This window comes from Mirounga leonina, unplaced genomic scaffold, assembly GCF_011800145.1.
Source record: "Mirounga leonina isolate KUSES-001 unplaced genomic scaffold, KU_Mleo_1.0 Mir_94, whole genome shotgun sequence".
In the NCBI taxonomy this organism is placed as follows: Eukaryota; Metazoa; Chordata; class Mammalia; order Carnivora; family Phocidae; genus Mirounga; species Mirounga leonina.
This window is the reverse complement of record NW_023270855.1, coordinates 39,635,288-39,657,136: the sequence shown is the minus strand read 5'-3', so window position 1 is coordinate 39,657,136 and position 21,849 is coordinate 39,635,288. Positions and strand designations below refer to the sequence as shown.

At 39.3% G+C, this 21,849-nt stretch overlaps 1 protein-coding gene across 1 annotated transcript in view; it reads left to right on the top strand.

The window, feature by feature from the left end:
- Window positions 1–21,849, top strand: part of DOCK3 (dedicator of cytokinesis 3) — a 477,354-nt gene that overhangs the window by 302,566 nt on the left and 152,939 nt on the right. The window contains exons 7-8 of the mRNA XM_034997521.1: window positions 15,118–15,159; window positions 15,780–15,934. Coding sequence (XP_034853412.1) covers window positions 15,118–15,159; window positions 15,780–15,934 — 197 coding nt within the window. The remainder of the gene's footprint in view (window positions 1–15,117; window positions 15,160–15,779; window positions 15,935–21,849) is intronic.

The following is a 21,849-nucleotide window of genomic DNA, read 5'->3' as shown; positions in this document are numbered from 1 at the left end:
CACTTGTGCTTGCTTGCTCTCTCTCTAAAATAAATGAATTTAAAAAAAAAGAACTCTTGTGCGCTGTTGTTGGAAATATAAATTTGTACAGTCACTATAAAAAACAGAATGGAGATTCCTCAAAAAAAAAAAAAAATATATATATATATAGAAAATAGAACTACCATATGATCCAGCAATTCCACTTCTGGGTATATATCCAAAGGATTTGAAATCAGGATCTCAAAGAGATAGCTATACTTCCTCTTTCATTGCAGTATTATTCACAATAGCCAAGACATAGAAACAACTTAAGTGTCCATTGATGAATGAATGGAAAATAAAATACAGTATATATACAATGGAATATTAATCATCCATAATAAAGACGGAAATCCTGCCATTTGTGAAAACATAGATAAACCTTGAAAGCATTATACTAAGTGAAATAAGTCAGAGAATGACAGATACTTTATGATCTCATTTATATGTGAAATCTAAAAAAGCTGAACTCATAAAAACAAAGAGTAGATTGGTGGTTGCCAGGAGCTGGGGAGTAGGGGAAATGAGGCGATATTTGTCAAAGGGTACAGACTTTCAGTTGTAAGAGGATTAAGTTCTGGGGATCTAATGTGGGAAGCATGGTGACTGTAGTTAACAGTAGTGTGATTTGTACTTGAAAGTTGTTAAAAGAGTAGATCTTAAACATTCTCACCATGCCAACAGCAAAAAGGTAATTATGATAGACGAAGGATGTGTTAACTAACCTTACTGTGGTACTCATTTTGCGATATTATACGTGTATCAAATCATCATGTTGTGCACCTTAGACTTATATAATGTTAAATGTCAATTATATCTCAATAAAGCTGGAAAAAAACTTTTCCAGAACATAGATATGAGTGTCCAGATTTAAAGGGCCTAACAAGTATTTAGCACTTAATTATGAAACTTTAGCTCACTAAAGCTGAACGCCTCCTGCAAGAAAAATGGTCACCTCTAAGGATTTGTCATAAGAATAGCATTTGTCTTCTTAATAGCAACATTGAAAACTAGAAAATAGTGAAATATTGCCTTTAAAATTCTGAGAGAAGGTAAAATTTGACCTAGAATTCTATTTTTATTCAGCCACATTATCAATCAAATGGGAAAGTAGCCTAAAAAAAATTCTGGTCACTCAAATTTTCAAAACAAACAAAAAGTCTTTTCAACCCTTTTTCAGGAAACTACTGAAGGATAAATTATTTCTTTAAAATGAGGGAGTAGGGGCACCTGGGTGGCTCAGTCGTTAAGGGTCTGCCTTCGGCTCAGGTCATGATCCCAGAGTCCTGGGATCGAAACCCGCATCAGGCTCCCTGCTCCGTGGGAAGCCTGCTTCTCCCTCTCCCACTCCCCCTGCTTGTGTTCCCTCTCTCGCTGTGTCTCTCTCTGTCAAATAAATAAATAAAATCTTTAAAAAAATAAATAAAATGAGGGAGTAAACCAAAAGAGGCTATTATGTGCCATCCAGGAAAGGGATTCTGACTCAAAGGAGAGGTGCAAAGAATTAGGGTTACCATTGGAGGGAGGTTCCAGGATGACAGTCATGCAATAGGCCTGGAGAGTCATTGGTTCCGGTGAAAGCAGAAGGGCAGCCAGGAAACCTCTCCAGGAGAAAAATTACTTCAGAGGATATTTGGTAGCTTTACCACATGGAGAATGTTTTTAAAAGGTATTTTTTAAAAAGGTATTTTATAGAGCTGTAGGAGGGCATAAGAGAAAACCCTATAATTTAAATAAAACTAAGATTCCTAAAACAAAAGCAGAATGTAGTAGAAGAAAGGAAATGTAATTGAAGTATACTATTTGGCCCAACAGTAAACAATATTTAAAAGTTATAGTCTTATAAACAAGTTTTAACCAAAACTTGTGAGATATTAGGAAGATAGATGAAGGGAAATGGATATAAACAGCTGTGAAAATCCTCAGCTGTCATTATAAGAAGCCAATAGATAAATCTAAAACTGCATAAGAGAGCGAATAAATGTGACATTTAGAAATATTTGATAAATTTTAGAGAAAAATTATAAAGGGTTGAAAGTACTAATCTCTAGGAAATAGTACAGCATGAATAGAGGACTGATAATTTTATTGCAAGACTTTTATGGTTATTTAACTTTTAATACTATGTGCTTATATTACTTTTAATACATTTAAATGTTAATTTTAAAATGTTTACTTCTCAAAAGGCCAAAGAAAGTTTCAAGACCCTTTTTATTTTTCTCATTTCCTGCTGTCTTTTATCCCATGTATTTGCTTTTAGATAGAAAGAACTAGATAGGGTGAAGAAAAACCATTTGAAACCAACCTTTTGAAAGTCCATAAATTTATTGAAAACCACTTATTTTTATGTTAAATTGCATATGGTAAATGCACAGTAAGTGTTTGGGTTAAATCTTAAATTTATCAACAAGTTTCAAAGGAATAACCTTTTGGAACCTTTTTGTATTAACACTTAAATCTATTACTGGAGATTGTAAAGACTCCACGTGAGGGGCGCCTGGATGGCTCAGTCGTTAAGTGTCTGCCTTCAGCTCAGGCCCTGATCCCAGGGTTCTGGGATTGAGCCCTGCATTGGGCTCCCTGCTCCACAGGGAAGCCTGCTTCTCCCTCTCCTACTCCCCCTGCTTGTGTTCCCTCTCTCACTATGTCTCTCTCTGTCAAATAAATAAATAAAATCTTAAAAAAAAAAAAAAGACTCCATGTGAAACTTTCTGATTTTAATACTCTTTGTCACTCATTTTACAAGAAAACCTATATGAATAGGATCATACCTTAAGCTTACATTTAGAGCATTTTGTTTTTCCTAAAAAGCAAAAAAAAAAAAAACCAAAAAAACCAAAAAACCCACAAACCAATCCGCTGTGCAAGTATTGAATGGTAATAATTGATAAAAATCTTCTTTAAATGCACAAATGGATTTTCTCTTCTATATGACAAGAACCAGAGGAAGCCTCTAATGCTCCTCAGTTCTTGCTTCTGCATAACATGTCCAAACCCACTTTCAGCAACAGAGAATTGGTGCTGTCCAAACTAGAAAGCATTTTAAAGGGCAACAACAAAGTATTTATGTTAATTTTAATTAGCTATGCCTCTTTGGGGAACGTAGACAGTTGAAGATTATATAAGAGCTTCTAAATTGTGGGAAGATCTAACAGAGCACTCACATTATAACCTCCTGTTATGTTATTATCTTTCTACATTAGCATGTATTGGGAACAGTGTTAGTCTGTTATCTTCTAGTGCTATTTAATATTTTTATTAGATCAGTGTTTGTACTTTCATTTCTGGACTTAAATCAATTGATTGGATTATTTACTAACAATGAAGCATCATTTTATTAGTGATCCTGACTAGATATGTCATATTTCCTTGTAAGACCCACAATACTTAACACAATTCTGAACATATATAGTAGGCAATTAAATGTGTTATTCAGTTGAATATAATGTTTAAAATTGCAGAGTTTTTTTCCATATTGGTAGACTTTTGTAGATTAAATGAGCCATAGACTTAAAAGGGATGAAAACGCCTTCTGTATGGGGGAAATTTAGCAGTACAGTAATGTAGTACATACATTTTTTTAATGAGAAAGGAGAATTTATTCCAAACATAAAGGATACAAAAGCCATTGTAACAGTATATTTTGTTTAATTATCTGGTAATAAATGAGAAAACTTGGATAAAATAAAGTTTTCCTAGGAAAAGGTAGATTACCAGTATTAACAGAAATACAGATTTAAAAGCAGGAAGTGTTAGTATTTGGCTGGCCAGACAGATAGGCAGACAGACATCTGGCCAGCCAAATATTTTATATATACTCACAAAGGTCTTTGAATATTGGGAAGTTTATAACCAGGAGACAAATTACTGAATGATTAGGTAATCACATCTTCAGCTCTAATATATTAGGCCATATTTTTTTCCACAATGATTATATATACTCCCACTAGTAATGTCCATGCAATTCTTAATTAATTTATATTTGATGTACATTGTACATTGCCTGATGTATTTAGGATATAAAGACGATTAAGATAGGGTTTTTTGCTCCCTGGGAGGGCAGTCTAGAGTTGGGTCGCAAACATGGAGACAGTACATTATAGCTCTAGTACAGGTGGTGATGGATCTGAAGAGGGACGTATCAGCTGGCCAGCTGAATGCTGCCTGGTAACAGGGAAGTGGTTTTTCCTTATAATGCCATAAAAGATGTTCCAGAATGCCAGTTTTGATGCCTTTCTCTAGCCACCCATGCAGTGCACTTTTAGACTGGTTTGAAAGTTCTCCTCAAATTTGATGCTTCTGAAATTTAAAATGACATTTGTTATTGTCAACAGGGATGTTTTACACTGAAATTAGCTGTAAACTCGTACATATAGTTATAATTGAGCATTTGTGTTTAAGATTGGTAGTCATTTTTAAGAGTTAATCAGTAAATCCACTTGAGAAGAATGACTTAGTGCAGCCCCTGAAAGTAAAATAAAACAATGGAAAATATTTTAGGCCAGTAACCTTCCCAGTAGGATATGGGTCAGTAAACCATAGAAAACTTGATTTTTTTTTTGAAAACCTGATTTTTTAAAAGCTTTTTTGTATATGATGGGTCTTTTTGTACATATACATTCTGTGTGATGATTTTCCAAGCTGGTGGAGGCCTATTTTATTATATTTAATATATATCATGGGAACATATAGTCCCATGAATGGACATTAGTAGTCAATAATAATTAGCTAATATAGCTAATAATACACATGAATATTTAATAATGAGCAAATACAGCTAGTAAGATACATTTAAATTAATATTTAATTGTATTCAGTTTTCCAAATACACACATTTAACCCTAAATAAAATTAAGGAGGGAATGTGATGTGATGAGCACTGGGTGTTATATGCAACTAATGAATCATTGAACCCTATACCGAAAAGTAATGATGTACTATATGTTGGCTAATTGAATTTAAATTTTAAAAAATTGTTTACCCATTTTTCTATTGACGGACATTTATGTTATTTTTACTTTGGGGCTTTTACAAATAAAACTATTATGAAAATTGTGTACAAGAAAAAAAAGAAAAAAGAAATGAAACCATTCTACCCAGCAACCATCCTTCCTACCCATGTGATGTAGAATAGTTCACCAAATGAGTGCTGTCTCACATGTCTAGGGCCCAAAGGGAGCAGATAGAAACTCTCCTTGTTGAGTTTACCAAGACCAGGTACTGAATTGTTGTGAACCCACAATTCTTCCTGGTCAGGGTTTCCTTCTAAATGTGACTGACTTTTCTATAGTGACTACTTATAAAGAAGAATACCAATAATAATAAAATAAGAATGATCAGCCACTTACAATATGATAGATACTGTGGCAGGTTAATCTGCACAAAACCCTATGATGTTGAGTTCAGTACAAAATGTTATCCTTACTTTATAGATGAGCAAACACAAATGTGAGTCAAGATTTAAAACCAAGTGTCCTGACTTCTGCACTTAGGTCCCTAACTAATGTATCATGCTGCTTCCCATTATGTAATTTAAGCCTCACAATAACTCTGTGAGGAAGACAATAAAAGCTTTTTTTTTTCTTTTTATTTTTTTTAAAGATTGTATTTATTTATTTGAGAGAGAGAGAATGAGAGAGAGAAAGCACATGAGAGGGGGGAGGGTCAGAGGGAGAAGCAGACTCCCCCCCGAGCAGGGAGCCCGATGCGGGACTCGATCCCGGGACTCCAGGATCATGACCTGAGCTGAAGGCAGTGGCTTAACCAACTGAGCCACCCAGGCGCCCCGACAATAAAAGCTTTTATGTCAGTTTTACAGTCAAGGAAAATGTCTCTTGGAGAGACTAAACAATTTTATCTGATTTCACAACTCATTTGCATGATAGCTAGAATTAGAATCTGCTTCTTCTAACATCAGCCAGCAGCAAAGGAACAACATGTTTGGGAGGGGCCTGTTTGGGACTCCAGTGTAGAGAGCCTAAAGAAGCTGGATCTTGGAGGAGGAGCAAGATGGCAGAAGAGTAGGAGACCTAAATTTCGTCTGGTCCCAGGAATTCAGCTAGATAGGTATCAAACCATTCTGAACACCTACAAACTCAACAGGAGATACAAGAAAAGAATAGCAGCAACTCTATGAACAGAAAAGTGACCACTTTCTTGGAAGGCAGGATGTGCGGAGAAGTGAATTTGAGGTGATATTTGGGAAGATTGACGGGGGTGGGGGAGGGAAAGGAGCCTCTGTCAGCTGGCTACTGGCAAGTAATAGAGCAGCGAAGCACAAAATTGGAACTTTTAGAAATCTGCTCTGCTGAGTGACGTCGCTCCAGTGGCTAAGTGGGGGGGTGGAACCCTCTCTGGGACAGTGTGGTCTCAGGACCCTCGGGGTCACAGAAAGACCGGGGGTGCCTGAGTGTGGCAGAGCTCCCAGGTATTGGAGCAGGGAAGCAGGCTGCAAAGACGGAGCTGAGGAGTGGGCTCTCAGCTTGGGGTTGCCATAAACTATGATCCGTGGCACAGTCGGGCCACTGCTCTTCAAGCAGGAACCCAACAAGTGGCAGATCTGGGGAGACTACACTTCCTCCCTGGGGAGGAGAGGCAAGGGAGCCCACCGCAGGAATCCACTGGGTTTGGAGACCCCACGGGGTCATGTGCCAGAGATAGAAATGCTTGGTCACAGGCCAGGTGAGCACGGAGTGTGGCCGGAGACCAAGGAGATAGAAGTGTTTGACTGCTTTTCTCTGTGGGCTTACTGAGGAGAGGGGCCCTGAGTTCTTGGCTCCTCCACGGCTGGAGATTTAGAGGCCGCCATTTTCATTCTGGTCCTCCAGAGCTATACAGAGAGCTTTCAGGGAACAAAAGCTACTGAGAGCAAACCCGAGCAGATTACTTAGCCTGGCTCCTGGCAAGGGTGGTGCAGTTCCGCCCAAGGCAAAGACATTTGAAGGTCACTCCAACAGGCCCCTCCCCCAGAAGATCAACAAGAACATCCAATCAAGACCAAGTTTACCGATCAGTCAATGAGAACTGCAGAACTCCAGCGCTAGGGGTATACAGCACATAGAATTCATGGCTTTATTTCCCATGATTCTTTAGTCTTTCAAAGTTAATTTTTAAAATTTTCTTTTTCTATTTTCTTTTGAATTTTTCTTTTTTGCTTTTTCAACCAACATCTTATCAATTCCTTTTTTTTTTTTTAAGAATTTATTTATTTATTTGACAGAGAGACACAGCAAGAGAGGGAACACAAGCAGGGGGAGTGGGAAAGGGAGAAGCAGGCTTCCCGCGGAGCAGGGAGCCCGATGTGGGGCTTGATCCCAGGATGCCGGGATCATGACCTGAGCCGAAGGCAGACGCCCAATGACTGAGCCACCCAGGTGCCCCTTATCAATTCCTTTTTTAAAAATCTTTTTAGGGCGCCTGGGTGGCTCAGTTGGTTAAGCAACTGCCTTCGGCTCAGGTCATGATCCTGGAGTCCCGGGATCGAGTCCCACATCGGGCTTCCTGCTCGGCGGGGAGTCTGCTTCTCCCTCTGACCCTCCCCCCTCTCATGCTCTCTCTCTCTCATTCTCTCTCTCAAATAAATAAATAAAATCTTAAAAAAAAATCTTTTTAAAATTCATTTCTAGACTCATATTCTATCCCTTCATTGTAGTTAACCTTATTTTTTGTGTATACATATATGTTTTTCTCTCTTTAAAATTTTGGGATACAGTTTCTTCTAACAGACCAAAATATACTCTAAATCTCTAGTGTATGGCTTTGTTTTAGTCTCCTGGCTGATCACATTCTTTCCTTTTTTTTTTTTTTTTAATTTTTCTTCTTTCTTTCTTCAACCAACTTCTTACCAATTCCTTTTTTAAAGTCTTTTTAAATTTTCATCTTTACAGTCATATTCCATCCCTTCATTGTATTTACCCTTATTTTTGTATATATTTAAGTCTTTCTTTAAAATTTTGGGAGGCAGTTTCTTCTAACAGACCAAAATACACCCAAAATCTAGTGTGTGGCTCTGTTCTATTCACCAGCCTCATCATATTCTTTTTCTTTTTCCCCCTTTATTTACCCCCTGGTTTGGGGGCCCTTCTGATTAGTGTATTTTTTTCTGGGGTCATTGTTACCCTTTTAGCATTTTGTTCTCTCATTTATCTATTTCTCTCTGGACAAAATGACAAGATGGAAGAACTCCCCTGAAAAAAAAAGAGCAAGAGGCAGTACCAACTGCCAGGGACCTAATCAATATGGACATTAGTAAGATGTCAGAACTAGAGTGCAGAATGACGATTATAAAGATACTAGCTGGGTTTGAAAAAAGCATAGAAGATACTAGAGAATCCCTTTCTGGAGAAAGAAAAGAACTAAAATCAATCAAGTCGAAATCAAAAAGGCTATTAATGAGGTGCAATAAAAAATGAAGACTCTAACTGCTAGGATAAATGAGGCAGAGGAGAGAAATAGTGATATAGAAGACCAAATGATGGAGAATAAAGAAGCTGAGAAAAAGAGAGATGAACAACTACTGGATCACGAGGGCAGAATTCGAGACATAAGGGATACCATAAGACGAAACAATATTAGGATAATTGGGATCCCAGAAGAAGAGAGAGTGGGGCAGAAGGTATGTTAGAGCAAATTATAGCAGAGAACTTCCCAATTTGGGGAAGGAAACAGGCATCAAAGTCCAGAAGGCACAGAGAATCCGCCTCAAAATCAATAAAAATAGGTCAACACCCCAAAATCTAATAGTAAAACTTACCAGTCTGAGAGACAGAGAAAATCCTGAAAGCAGCTCAGGGTAAGAGATCCATAACCTACAATGGTAGAAACATTAGACTGGCAACAGACCTATCCACAGAGATCTGGCAGGCCAGAAAGGACTGGCATGATATATTCAGAGCACTAAATGAGAAAAATATGCAACCAAGAATACTATAGCCAGGTAAGCTGTCACTGAAAATAGAAGGAGAGATAAAAAGCTTCCAGGACAAATACAAACTAAAAGAATTTGCAAACACCAAACCAGCCCTACAAGAAATACTGAAAGGGGTCCTCTAAGCAAAGAGGAGAGCCTAAAAGTAACATGGACCAGAAAGGAACAGAGACAATATACAGTAACAGTCACCTTACAGGCAATACAGTAGCACTAAATTCATCTTTCAATAGTTACCCTGAATGTAAATGGGCTAAATGCCCCAATCAAAAGACACAGGGTATCAGATTGGATAAAAAAACAAGACCCATCGATATGCTGTCTTCAAGAGACTCATTTTAGACCCAAAGACACCTCCAGATTGAAAGTGAGGGGTGGAAAATCATTTACCATGCTAATGGACACCAAAAGAAAGTTGGGGTGGCAATCCTTATATCAGACCAATTAGATTTTAAGCCAAAGACTATAATAAGAGATGAGGGAAGGACACTATATCCTACTTAAAGGGTCAATCTAACAATTATAAATATCTATGCCCCTAACATGGGAGCTGCCAATTATATAAGCCCATTAATAACAAAAGCAAAGAAACACATCAACAACAATACAATAATAGTGGGGGACTTTAACACCCCCCTCACTGAAATGGACAGATCATCTAAGCAAAAAATCAATAAGGAAATAAAGACTTTGAATGACACACTGGACCAAATGGACTTCACAGATATATTCAGAACATTCCATCCCAAAGCAACAGAATACACATTTTTCTCTAGTGCCCATGGAACATTCTCCAGAATACATCACATCCTAGGCCACAAATCAGGTCTCAACCGGTACCAAAGGATTGGGATCATTCCCTGCATATTTTTTTACCACAATGCTTTGAAACTAGAACTCAATCACAAGAGGAAAGTCGAAAAGAACTCAAATACATGGAGGCTAAAGAGCATCCTACTAAAGAATGAATGGGTCAACCAGGAAATTAAAGAAGAATTTAAAAAATTCATGGAAACAAATGAAAATGAAAACAACTGTTCAAAATCTTTGGGATGCAGCAAAGGCAGTCCTAAGAGGAAAGTATATAGCAGTACAAGCCTTTCTCAAGAAACATGAAAGGTCTCAAATATACAACCTAACCAAAGGAGCTGGAGAAAGATCAGCAAATAAAGCCTAAACCCAGCAGGAGAAGAGAAATAATAAAGATCAGAGCAGAAATCAATGAAATAGAAACCAAAAGAACAGTAGAACAGATCAATGAAACTAGAAGCAAGTTCTTTGAAAGCATTAATAAGATTGATAAAGCCCTGGCCAGACTTATCAAAAAGAAGAGAGAAAAGATCCAAATAAATAAAATCAAGAGTGAAAGAGGAGCGATCACAACCAACACCAAAGAAATACAAACAGTTATAAGAACATATTTTGAGCAACTATATGCCAGCAAATTAGACAATCTGGGAGAAATGGATGCATTCCTAGAGATGTATAAACTACCAAAACTGAACCAGGAAGAAATAGAAACCCTGAACAGACCCATAACCAGCAAGGAAATTGAAGCAGTAATCAAAAATCTCCCAACAAACAAGAGCCCTGGGTCAGGTGGCTTCCCAGGGGAATTCTACCAAACATTTCAAGAAGAATTAATATCTATTCTTCTGAAACTGTTCCAAAAAATAGAAATGGAAGGAAAACTTCCAAACTCATTTTATGAGGCCAGCATTACCTTGATCCCAAAACCAGACAAAGACCCCATCAAAAAGGAGAACTACAGACCAATATCCCTGATGGACATGGATGCAAAACTTCTGACCAAAATACTAGCCAATAGGATTCAACAGTACATTGAAAGGATTATTCACCACGACCAAGTGGGATGTATCCCTGGACTGCAAGTTTGGTTCAACATCTGCAAATCAATCAATGTGATACAATACATTAATAAAAGAAAGAACAAGAACCATATGATCCTCTCAATAGATGCAGAAAAAGCATTTGACAAAGTGCAGCCTTTCTTTTTTTTAATTTTATTTTATTATGTTAATCACCATACATCACATCATTAGTTTTTGATGTAGTGTTCCATGATTCATTGCGTATAACCCCCAGTTCTCCATTAAATATGTGAAGCATCCTTTCTTGATTAAAACTCTTCACATTCCAACTCGTGTAAGGTGGTATCTCAGTGTGGTTTTGATTTGAATTTCCCTGATGGCTGATGATGATGAACATTTTTTCATGTGTCTCTTAGCCATTTGTATGTCTTCTTTGGAGAAGCGTCTGTTCATGTCTTCTGCCCATTTCTTGACTGGATTATTTGATTTTGGGTGTTGAGTTTGAGAAGTTCTTTATAGATCTTGGATACCAGCCCTTTATCTGTAGTGTCATTTGCAAATATCTTCTCCCATTCTGTGGGTTGCCTCTTTGTTTTGTTGACTGTTTCCTTTGCTGTGCAGAAGCTTTTATCTTGATGAAGTCCCAAAAGTTCATTTTTGCTTTTGTTTCATTAGCCTTTGGAGATGTATCTTGAAAGAAGTTGCTGTGGCTGATGTCAAAGAGGTTACTGCCTATGTTATCCTCTAGGGGTCAGTTAGAATGCCAAAAATTGACAAGGCAAGAAACAACAAATGTTGGAGAGGTTGTGGAGAAAGGGGAACCCTCTTGCACTGTTGGTGGGAATGCAAGTTGGTACAACCACTTTGGAAAACAGTATGGAGGTTCCTCAAAAGATAAAAAATAGAGGGGCACTTGGGTGGCTCAGTCGTTAAGCATCTGTCTTCGGCTCAGGTCATGATCCCGGGGTCCCGGGATTGAGCCCTGCATCGGGCTCCCTGCTCAGCAGGGAGCCTGCTTCTCCTTCTGCCCCTCCCCCTGCTTGTGCACACTCTCTCTGTTTCTCTCTCTCTCTCTCATATAAATAAATAAAAATTTTTTAAAAATTTAAAAAAAAAGATTAAAAATAGAGCCACCCTATGACCCAGCAATTGCACTACTGGGTATTTACCTCAAAGACATAGATGTAGTGAAAAGAAGGGCCATATGCACCCCAATGTTCATAGCAGCAATGTCTGTAATAGCCAAACTGTGGAAAGAGCTGACATACCCCTCAACAGATGAATGGATAAAGAAGATGTGGTCCATATATATTCAATGGAATATTACTTGGCCATCAGAAAGGATGAATACCCAACTTTTACATCAACATGGTTCGGACTGGAGGAGATGATGCTAAGTGAAATAAGTCAAGCAGAGAAAGTCAATTATATGGTTTCACTTATCTGTGGAACATAAAGAATAGCATGGAGGACATTAGGAGAAGGTAGGGAAAAGTGAAGGGGGGAAATCGGAGAAGAAGAGAGTCTCCATGAGAGACTACGGACTCTGAGAAACAAACTGAGGGTTTTAGAGAGGAGAGCGGTGGAGGGATGGGTTAGCCTGGTGAAGATATTAAGGAGGGCACTACTTCATGGAGCACTGGGTGTTATATGAAAACAATGAGGGGCACCTGGGTGGCTCAGTTGGTTGAGCGACTGCCTTCGGCTCAGGTCATGATCCTGGAGTCCCGGGATCGAGTCCCACATCGGGCTCCCTGCTCGACGAGGAGCCTGCTTCTCCCTCTAACCCTCCCCCCTCTCATGTACTCTCTCGCTCTCTCAAATAAATAAATAAATCTTTAAAAAAAAAACAACAACAATGAATCATGGATTACTACATCAAAACTAATGATGTATTGTATGGTGACTAACATACATAATAAAATAAATTTTAAAAAATGGGCAGATGCCATGAACAGACATTTCTGCAAAGAAGACTTCCAAATGGCCAACAGACAAATGAAAAAGTGTTCAGCATCACTCGACATCAGGGAAATCCAAATCAAAACCTCAATGAGATACCACCTCACACCAGTCAGAATGCCTAAAATTAACAAGTCAGGAAATGAAAGATTTGGTGAGGATGCGGAGAAAGGGGAACCATCCTACACTGTTGGTGGGAAGGCAAGCTGGTACAACCACTCTGGAAAACAGTATGGAGGTTCCTCAGAAAGTTGAAAATAGAGCTACCCTATGACCCAGCAATTGCACTACTGGGTATTTACCCCAAAGATACAAATGTAGTGATCTGAAGGGGTACGTGCACCCCAATGTTTATAGCAGCAATGTCCACAATAACCAAACTATGGGAAGAGCCAAGATGTCCATCAATAGATGAATGGATAAAGAAGATGTGATACACACACACACACACACACACACAATGGAATATTATGCAACCATCAAAAAATGAAATCTTGGGGCGCCTGGGTGGCTCAGTCTTTAAGTGTCTGCCTTCGGCTCAGGTCATGATCCCGGCGTCCTGGGATCGAGCGCCGCATCGGGCTCCCTGCTCGGCGGGAAGCCTGCTTCTCCCTCTCCCACTCCCCCTGCTTATGTTCCCTCTCTCGCTGTCTCTCTCTCTGTCAAAAAATAAAAAAAAATAAAAAGTAATGCAAAATATCTAATATTGTTAAAAAAAACCAAAATCTTGCCATTTGCAAGATGGCTAGAGGGTATTATGCTAACAAAATAAGTCAATCAGAGAAAGAGAAGTATCATATGATCTCACTGATATGAGGAATTTAAGAAACAAGACAGAAGATCATAGGGGAAGGGAGGAAAAAATGAAACAAGATGAAACCAGAGAGGGAGACAAACCATAAAAGACTCTTACTAATCTCAGGAAACAAACTGAGGGTTGCTGGAGTGGTGGGGGGTGGGAGGGATAGGGTGGCTGGGTGATGGACATTGGGGAGGGTATGTGCTATGGTGAATGCTGTGAATTGTGTAAGACTGATGGATCACAGACCTGTACCTCTGAAACAAATAATACATTATATGTTAAAAAAAAAAATAAGAAGATAGTAGGAAGGGAAAAATGAAGGGTGGAAAATCGGAGGGGAGGATGAGCCATGAAAGACTATGGACTCTGAGAAACAAACTGAGGGTTTTAGAGGCGAGGGGGGTAGGGGGGAGAGTTAGCCCAGTGATGGGTATTAAGGAGGGCATGTATTGCATGGATCACTGGGAGTTATATGCAAACAATGAATCATGGAATGGTACATCAAAAGCTAATGATGTAGGGCGCCTGAGTGGCTCAGATGATTAAGCATCTGCCTTCGGCTCAGGTCATGATCCCAGTGTTCTGGGTTCAAGCCCCACATTGGGCTCCTGGCTCAGCAGGGAACCTGCTTCTCCCTCTGCCTCTCTCCCTGCTCATGCCCACCCCCCCCCCCGTGTGTGTGTGTCTCGAGTGAATAAATAAAATCTTTAAAAAAATTTTTTTAAAAACTAATGATGTAATGTATGGTGACTAACAATAAAATAAAATTTAAAAATAAATTAAAAAAAAAAAGAAACTGGATCTTACAGCTAGGTATGTGGTAGAGAGTGTGGAGAGGATAGTGCCAAAGCACAAATCCAGTAGCAAGCACCTGTGACTTGGCTGGTACTGTGGGCTGGAGAGGCTTGAGTTTGAATCCAGACTTTGCCACCTTCTTGCTCTATGATCTTCAACACATCACTTTCTTTTTTTAAAGATTTTATTTATTTATTTGACAGAGAGAGACACAGCGAGAGAGGGAACACAAGCAGGGGGAGTGGGAGAGGGAGAAGCCCCGATGTGGGGCTCGATCCCAGGACCCTGGGATCATGACCTGAGCTGAAGGCAGACGCTTAATGACTGAGCCACCCAGGCGCCCCATCAACACATCACTTTCTTTTTTTTTTCTTTTATTTTTCTTTTATTTTTCTTTTTTTTTTTTTAAGATTTTATTTATTTATTTGAGAGAGAGAGAATGAGAGAGAGAGCACATGAGAGGGGGAAGGTCAGAGGGAGAAGCAGACTCCCTGCCGAGCAGGGAGCCCGATGCGGGACTCGATCCAGGGACTCCAGGATCATGACCTGAGCCGAAGGCAGTCGCTTAACCAACTGAGCCACCCAGGCGCCCAACACATCACTTTCTTACACCAAACTTTAGTTGCCTCCATCAAGTACAAATAGCATTGTTCTAAAAAGGTTATCAGAATTAAGTGAGAACATATATGTAAAAGACTGCAGAATGCTTAGCATATGGAGGGTGCTTAATAAAAGTTAGTTTCCTTCCCAGATGAGTGAATTTGTCTTTCTCTCCACAGCACTTATCCAGCCGGCAGAGTGTCCAGCAAAGCACATCCCAGGTAAGCAGCTTAATTAGGCCTCCCAGTCTTTTCCCACAGCACTTTTAAGAGATCACAGCATGGGGATGCAACAGGCAATGATAGCCATCACAGACATCTTGATCTTGTGATGCCTTTCATCTAAATAGCCCTGACCTCTGAGCAGATATAGCCAGTCTCCCCTCACTCCTCTGTGCAAATTTACATAAGCACAATTGAAATAACGTAGACTGGGAAACTAAAATGAATCTGTCTGGGAGAAAGTAAAAGTGTCATTTAGAATGGTATCTATTACCATCTAACATTGTAAATCAAGTGTATGGTAATGGGATGGGAATGGTAATTCCAACTTATGAGTGAACTTAATTATATAGTGGAGATATTAAGTTCATTCATAAGTTGGAATTACCATTCCCATAGCTCCTTCACTCAGTTTACTTCTCTCAGCTGCATATTTGCCTGCCCCAAACCAAGCATATTGACACAGCGCTCCCCTACTAGCAGAGAAGACCCCTTCTGTCTCTCTTACATAATCCCCTTTGGTAGTATGAGGAGAATTAGTCATTTAGTTTTCATTTTATTTATGATCAATGTAGTGAATAATTAAAATAGGAATCACTGTTTTTTGCCTTCCTTGTTAGGTAGATACAATGCGCCCACGTCATGGGGATACCTGTCGGATGCCAGTGCCACACCACTTCTTCCTCAGCCTGAAGAGTTTCACCTACAATACCATTGGGGAAGACACCGATGTCTTCTTTTCCTTATATGATATGAGAGAAGGCAAGCAGATCAGGTAAAAATTACTAGAGGTTGTGGTGAGGTTGAGACTGTGTAAGGATGGTATTGCCTGGGTCATAAGCATCTCTGGCCTTCAGAGAAGATAGATGCACAGAGAAGGAAAAACAAGATAAAGTAACCTCTTACTTAGCTGGGAGTTTTGCCTCAAATCCCAGTGTACCTTGAAGTCACGTGTGGCCTCTTTTTTAACCTATGCCTATTTCCACATGGAAGTTCAAATCCCAGTCTTGGCTGTCACCACCTCAGAAAGAAAAGGATGCATCTATTCAGTACCAGAGAAAACACGTAGGAGAAACACAGAACAAAGCAAATTCAGCAGAGAGGCTCGGCTCTAGAAAGCAGGAAGCCCTGGGCCCTGCCTTGCTGCATGTGGAAGAGAGGGTTCACAGGCAAATAGGAATAGGCTGTCCTATTGACACCTAATGGTGTCCTCCTATCTGAGAGCAGCCTCAGCCCTCAGTGCCATTCTAGTCCTGCAAAGGGGAGAGCATCTTCTGGACAGAAGGGAAGGTTGGTCTTACTCCATCATTCCTTTTTGTCCTGGATTGGAAGAGAGGCCACAGAATGGGGCTGATATGCAGTAGACCATATATCTTGGTAGAACAATGAAGCCTTGAAGCATGAGCAACTGCAGCAGTGCTTCCTTCTTGAAAGGTGGGGAGGAGTCAAGGAGACACTCTAGGCTTCGCTTTCTCTACAGGCCAGCAAGGCTCTGATGGGGTGAGATGATCGTTGTAGCTAATTTTAGGGAGGCCAGATGTTTCTCTGGTTGTCCTCCAGGTGGGGCAGAGAGAAAATAAATTTGGGGATACTTTATATTGCTTGGAAACTTCCTGTATTCAGAGTGCTTTATGGTTTTGGGGTTTTTTGTTTGTTTGTTTGTTTGTTTACTTAAAATTTGAAAACAACTGTTCCATTTTTTCCAATTGCATGTTATATGTAGGAAAATTTAAAATGGAAGTTATAACAGTACAAAAGAAAAGCCGTTAATTTGCATGCTCCACAGTACCTCTGATCTTGACACACCTTGCCCTGAAAATTAAAGCACCTTGTTTCACTTTGGCATAGAGCTAAAATGATACACTCATTGATGAGGGCATGTGGGTTTTCCTTGTCACGGCTGTCTCCCAGTATGTATGTCTCGAAAGGCTGTGGTAAAAGGCAGTTGTGGCTGGGATGGTAGCTACGGGTACTGGGCTGTGTGGATGCAGATTCTGGCTGCTCCTATTTTTCTACTAGGCCAGAGGTTTGTAAACTTTATTATTTATTTTTGTATGTGGAAGAATCCTTTCTAAAAGCTAAATTTTTTGAGTAAGTTCAATAAATGAAACAGATAAAATAGAGCTACTTTACTGTTGGAGGGAAAAGGGAAAAATAGGAATCTCACTATTCCCCTTCCTCCACCCGGTACTGGGTGTAACCACTGAAAGTCCCTGGGTTGCAGTTTGAAAACCAGAGCACCCTACTTTATGATCCTTGGGTGCTAGTGACTGTGTCTTCTCTTTCTGTGATCCCAGCACCTCACACAGTGCCTGTGCCCAGCAGAGACACCCCTGCTGTGGTTTGTAATCCATGCAGGATCATCAGTGTGTCAGTTGTTTTATCTTTGGGATTATTATTTATAATTGGGCCTCAAGAAACAATAAAACATTTTTAAAGAAGAAAGGTAAAAAAAAATTTTTTTTGTAGAGTTGCTGGGAATGTTTTGGTCATTTAAAAATCCCTAGATATTAGAGAACTATACCAGCTTCCCATTCACATAATAAACTTGTAAGGTCCTTAATTAAAAATACTATTTACTTTCTTCAGTTTTAAGAGTGAACTAATACGCAGAATTTTAGATCTAGGTTTAATTGATAAGTGTTCCTTCTTTCCATTAGCATTTATGTCATTGTATAAGCCCTCAAAAATTTTAGTTCATTGAGCTGGTGATACCAACTAAATATGCTTTCCTAATGATTAGGTATTAAACTGGTCATATATTACTGCCTTGAAGCAGTTATCAGAAATCATGAAAGGTTAGGGATGTATTACATTAGGTGCACAGAGTGTTGATACAGAGCAATCAGTTTACCAATCAAACAGTGCTAGTCTAGTGTTCAGTATTGCCAGGACACTCACCTCTGTGCCTGAGAACATGTGTGAGCAGAGGGAGCAGGCTAAAGAGAGGACCAGATGTTCTGCACTCTGAGTCTCATTGCTGATCCCACAGGCAAACCTAGAGAGGCTCCTGTGAATGACAAACTGCAAACCCGCATAGCACATCCTGATAGATGTTGACTGATGAGTATTAAACAATCTGCAGGAAGGAAGAAGCAGCAGCTGGTAGGGCCTTAGTAGCTGTAACTGTTTTTGTGACATTTTATCATTCTGTACAAAATCATAAATATTTAGCTTTGAAATCTAAATCTCTGATTAAGACCTTTCCCCTGAGCTTCAGAGTTTCATTTCCTTTTTCCTACCAGACATCTGCCCTTGGATGTCCCTCAGACATTTCTACCTCAGCATATCTAAACTCAATTCAGTTTCTTTCCTTACACATATACTTCCTTCTGTGCTCCTTAAATCAAGTGAAAGGCATTATCATTTGCTCAGAAATCCATGTCAGAAATTTTGGCATCCTCCTAGGTTCCTCTCTCTCTATCTCCTTCCCTTCTCAATTAATCACTGTATCTTATCAACTTCTGACTCCCAAATATCAATCATATCACTCCTCCTACCCTTCCCTGTTTTCACCCCAGATTCTCCACATTTATTCCCAAATGCAGACTCCCTGAATCTACTGCCTTCCTACCCTGAGTTATTGTCCACAGCAGACCACCCTTACCTCTTAAAAATGCACACTGTTCACGTCAGCCCCCACTTAAGCTAAAGTCCTGGTTACTTAGTGTGACATAAAAGGTCCAGCATGATATAATTTTATTTCTCTAACCTTATTTCCTGCATCTTGATGACTTAGTTGTCTTTCCCTAAACATGCCTTGCTCTTTCATGCCTCCCTATCCTTGCTGGCTTGGTAAACTCCTGTCCATTGAAACTCAGCTATATGAAACCTTCCTCAGTATTTATGAGTATAATCAGGCCCTGAAACTTCATTGTGCCCATGGTAACACTCTGTATCTAGCTTTATTCCATTACTAGATATTAAATTGTAATCATACATGTGCATGTAGATTTCCCCCACTGGAATGGGAGCTTTCTTATGTGTCTTTGTACCATCCCCCCGCCCAGTGCTAAGCACAGGACTTTGGAGTTGGAGCATTAAATAAATATTTATTGAGTGAATGAATGAAGAAGTGATCAAATAACCATTCGGTCCTCTGTGAATCAAGGAATTTGTATTTAATTGAGCAGTTTAGCAAATATTTACTAAGAATTTCTTGTTTGTGAGCCCCTGTAATAACTGCTTGGGATTTAGAGGGATATGTCCCTCTAAAAAGGAATGTCCCTGACCCTGACAAGGTCTGAACAGAGCATTACAAGATTTCTAGAAGGTGTGAAACCTGTTTTCCTGATTTTAAGTACCGAAGCTAAGTGGAAAAGTAAGATTAGGGTATATGTCTTACTGACATGCAGCAAGACTTTAAGCACAATAAGCTGTCAGGAAAAAACAAACAAAAAATACAACCCTTCAGGCAAATTTTTATGGAGTTTTTTAAGCTAAAAAAATGAGTAGTCTTCTCTAAGTCATTGGTTGTTTTATATTTTTTTCTAATCACATTTTAGACCTTGCTTTGTATTTAGGATTAAACTGTATAGTTTGGGAAAGAAATACAGTCAACTTTACCATGTAATATACACTGAGAGAGATGTCTTTTTCTGTCATGGTGAGCTAGATCAGTTGTCACCAAGGTTTTGTTTTCAATATTCAAAGAACTATTTTTTAAAAAGAAAAAAGAAGTCAGAGAAGAAGAGGATCATTGAAAGACTGAGAAGCCAGGCTCTTGGAGAAAGGGCTTTTGGAGAAAATGAAAGTAATTGAATTAAAGAGTGTCTAGGGTCCAGATAGGGTACTAATTCATTTGTTCAAAGATATTTATTAAGCACCTACCAGCTATTGGGCTAGAACCTGGGGATACTGGGGTGAGCAAGAAAAATATCTGCTTGTCTTCCTGGAGCTTATGATCTAGAAGAGAGACCACCTCTCTCTACTAGAGAGATCACCAAACACATGATCATATGAATAAGTATGTAGTTTAAAAAGTGTGATAGGTGCTATAAAGGAAAATCATGCAGAGTGCTCTGCAACCTCATGCATATTGGAGTGAGGGGAGGCTCTTATGACATCCACGTTGAGGCTTAAAGTATGAGTAAACAGAAAGAGTGGATAATGTGATTTAGGCAGGAGAAGGACTAAATGCAGGGAAAAGCTTGGTATATTCAGAGAACTGAATGGCAGTCAGTGTTGCTGGAATGTTGCAAGTGAGAGAAGGAAAGGATATCTCAAGAGGGGATTGAAGAGATAGTCAGGGACCACATTATATAGGGCCTTGTAGCCATGAAAGGATTTCGGATTTTATTGGCAATCAAGAAGAGAAGATACTCAAGCACAAAAAGTAGCAAAGGCAAAAGCATGAGTCAGACACAACAAAGATATCAATGTATTGAATTAGAAGGAAATTAAAAGAGGTTATGAGAGCTGGGGAAAGGTTTGTATTGACAGTAAACTCCAGGTCTTGGAACCTGTTTCTTACCCAATTGCTCACAGCCTCTTGAACAGAGAAAGAACTCAGTAAATGTCCAATCAGAAAATGTGTTAGAGACAGATTAAATAAGTCTAGGATAGCCCTGAAAACCCTGGACACTGACTTAGATTTGATGCATTAGATAACCCTTAATGAATCCTTGAGCAGAAGGATGACATGAATGACATGTTGAAGGTGGTAATTTGAGATTATCACAGGGGTAATATATAGGTTCAACTAGAAAATAGATGAGATAAGTTAGAAGCTGTTGCAGACATGAAGTGATAAAGCCCCAGGATAAGGAGGCTAGTAATAAGATTAGAGAAGATAGGGCATCGTGCCCTTTAAGATTTGGACTGAGCCTCATCACCCCTATAACCTAATTTCCTATCCTTCCCCCATTGATCAGTCTAGTTTACAATAGCCTCCTTGCTATTCCCTGAAAATATAACACGTTTCTACTTTAGGGCCTTCCTTTGCATCTGCTATTTCCCTCAACATCCTCATGGTTCTTGCATCCCCACCTTCTTCATGTTTTTACTCAAATATCACCCTTTCAGGCTTTTCCTGGCCACCCTATCTAGAATTGAAACCACCAGGGGTTCCTGGGTGGCTCAGTCAGTCAAGCATCTGCCTTCAGCTCAGGTCATAATCTCAGGGTCCTGGGATAGGGCTCCCACATTGGGCTCCCTGCTCAGTGAGGAGTCTGCTTCTCCCTCTCCCTCTGCCCCCCCAGCTCATACTCTCTCTGTCTCTCTCTCTCAAAATAAATAAATAAAATCTTTAGAATTGAAACCATTATTACCACCATCTCTCACATACACATCCATATTCTCAGTGTCGCTTCTTTGCTTTATATTTTTTCTTAGGACCATCTAGCATACTAAATAGTTTACATATTTACCCTTTTTATTTTCTGTGTTCTATCACTGGACTGTAAGCACTACGAAAACAGAGATTTTTTTAATCGTATTCACCAGCAAATCCTCTGAACCTAATAGAGTATTGGCATATGGTAGGTACTCAATAATTATTTTTTGAAAGGATGAGTAGTCTTCTAAATGTAACATTTATAAACTTATTTCTCTTATCACTTTTTCTTTCTTTTTCTAAAACCTATAACTCAATGGGGTTGTTTGGGTTTTTTTTACCTTGGAGACAAGGAGAATGGTGCTATAATTATTAAGCCAGCTGAGTGAAGGAAATGATGAGTTCAATTTGGGCTA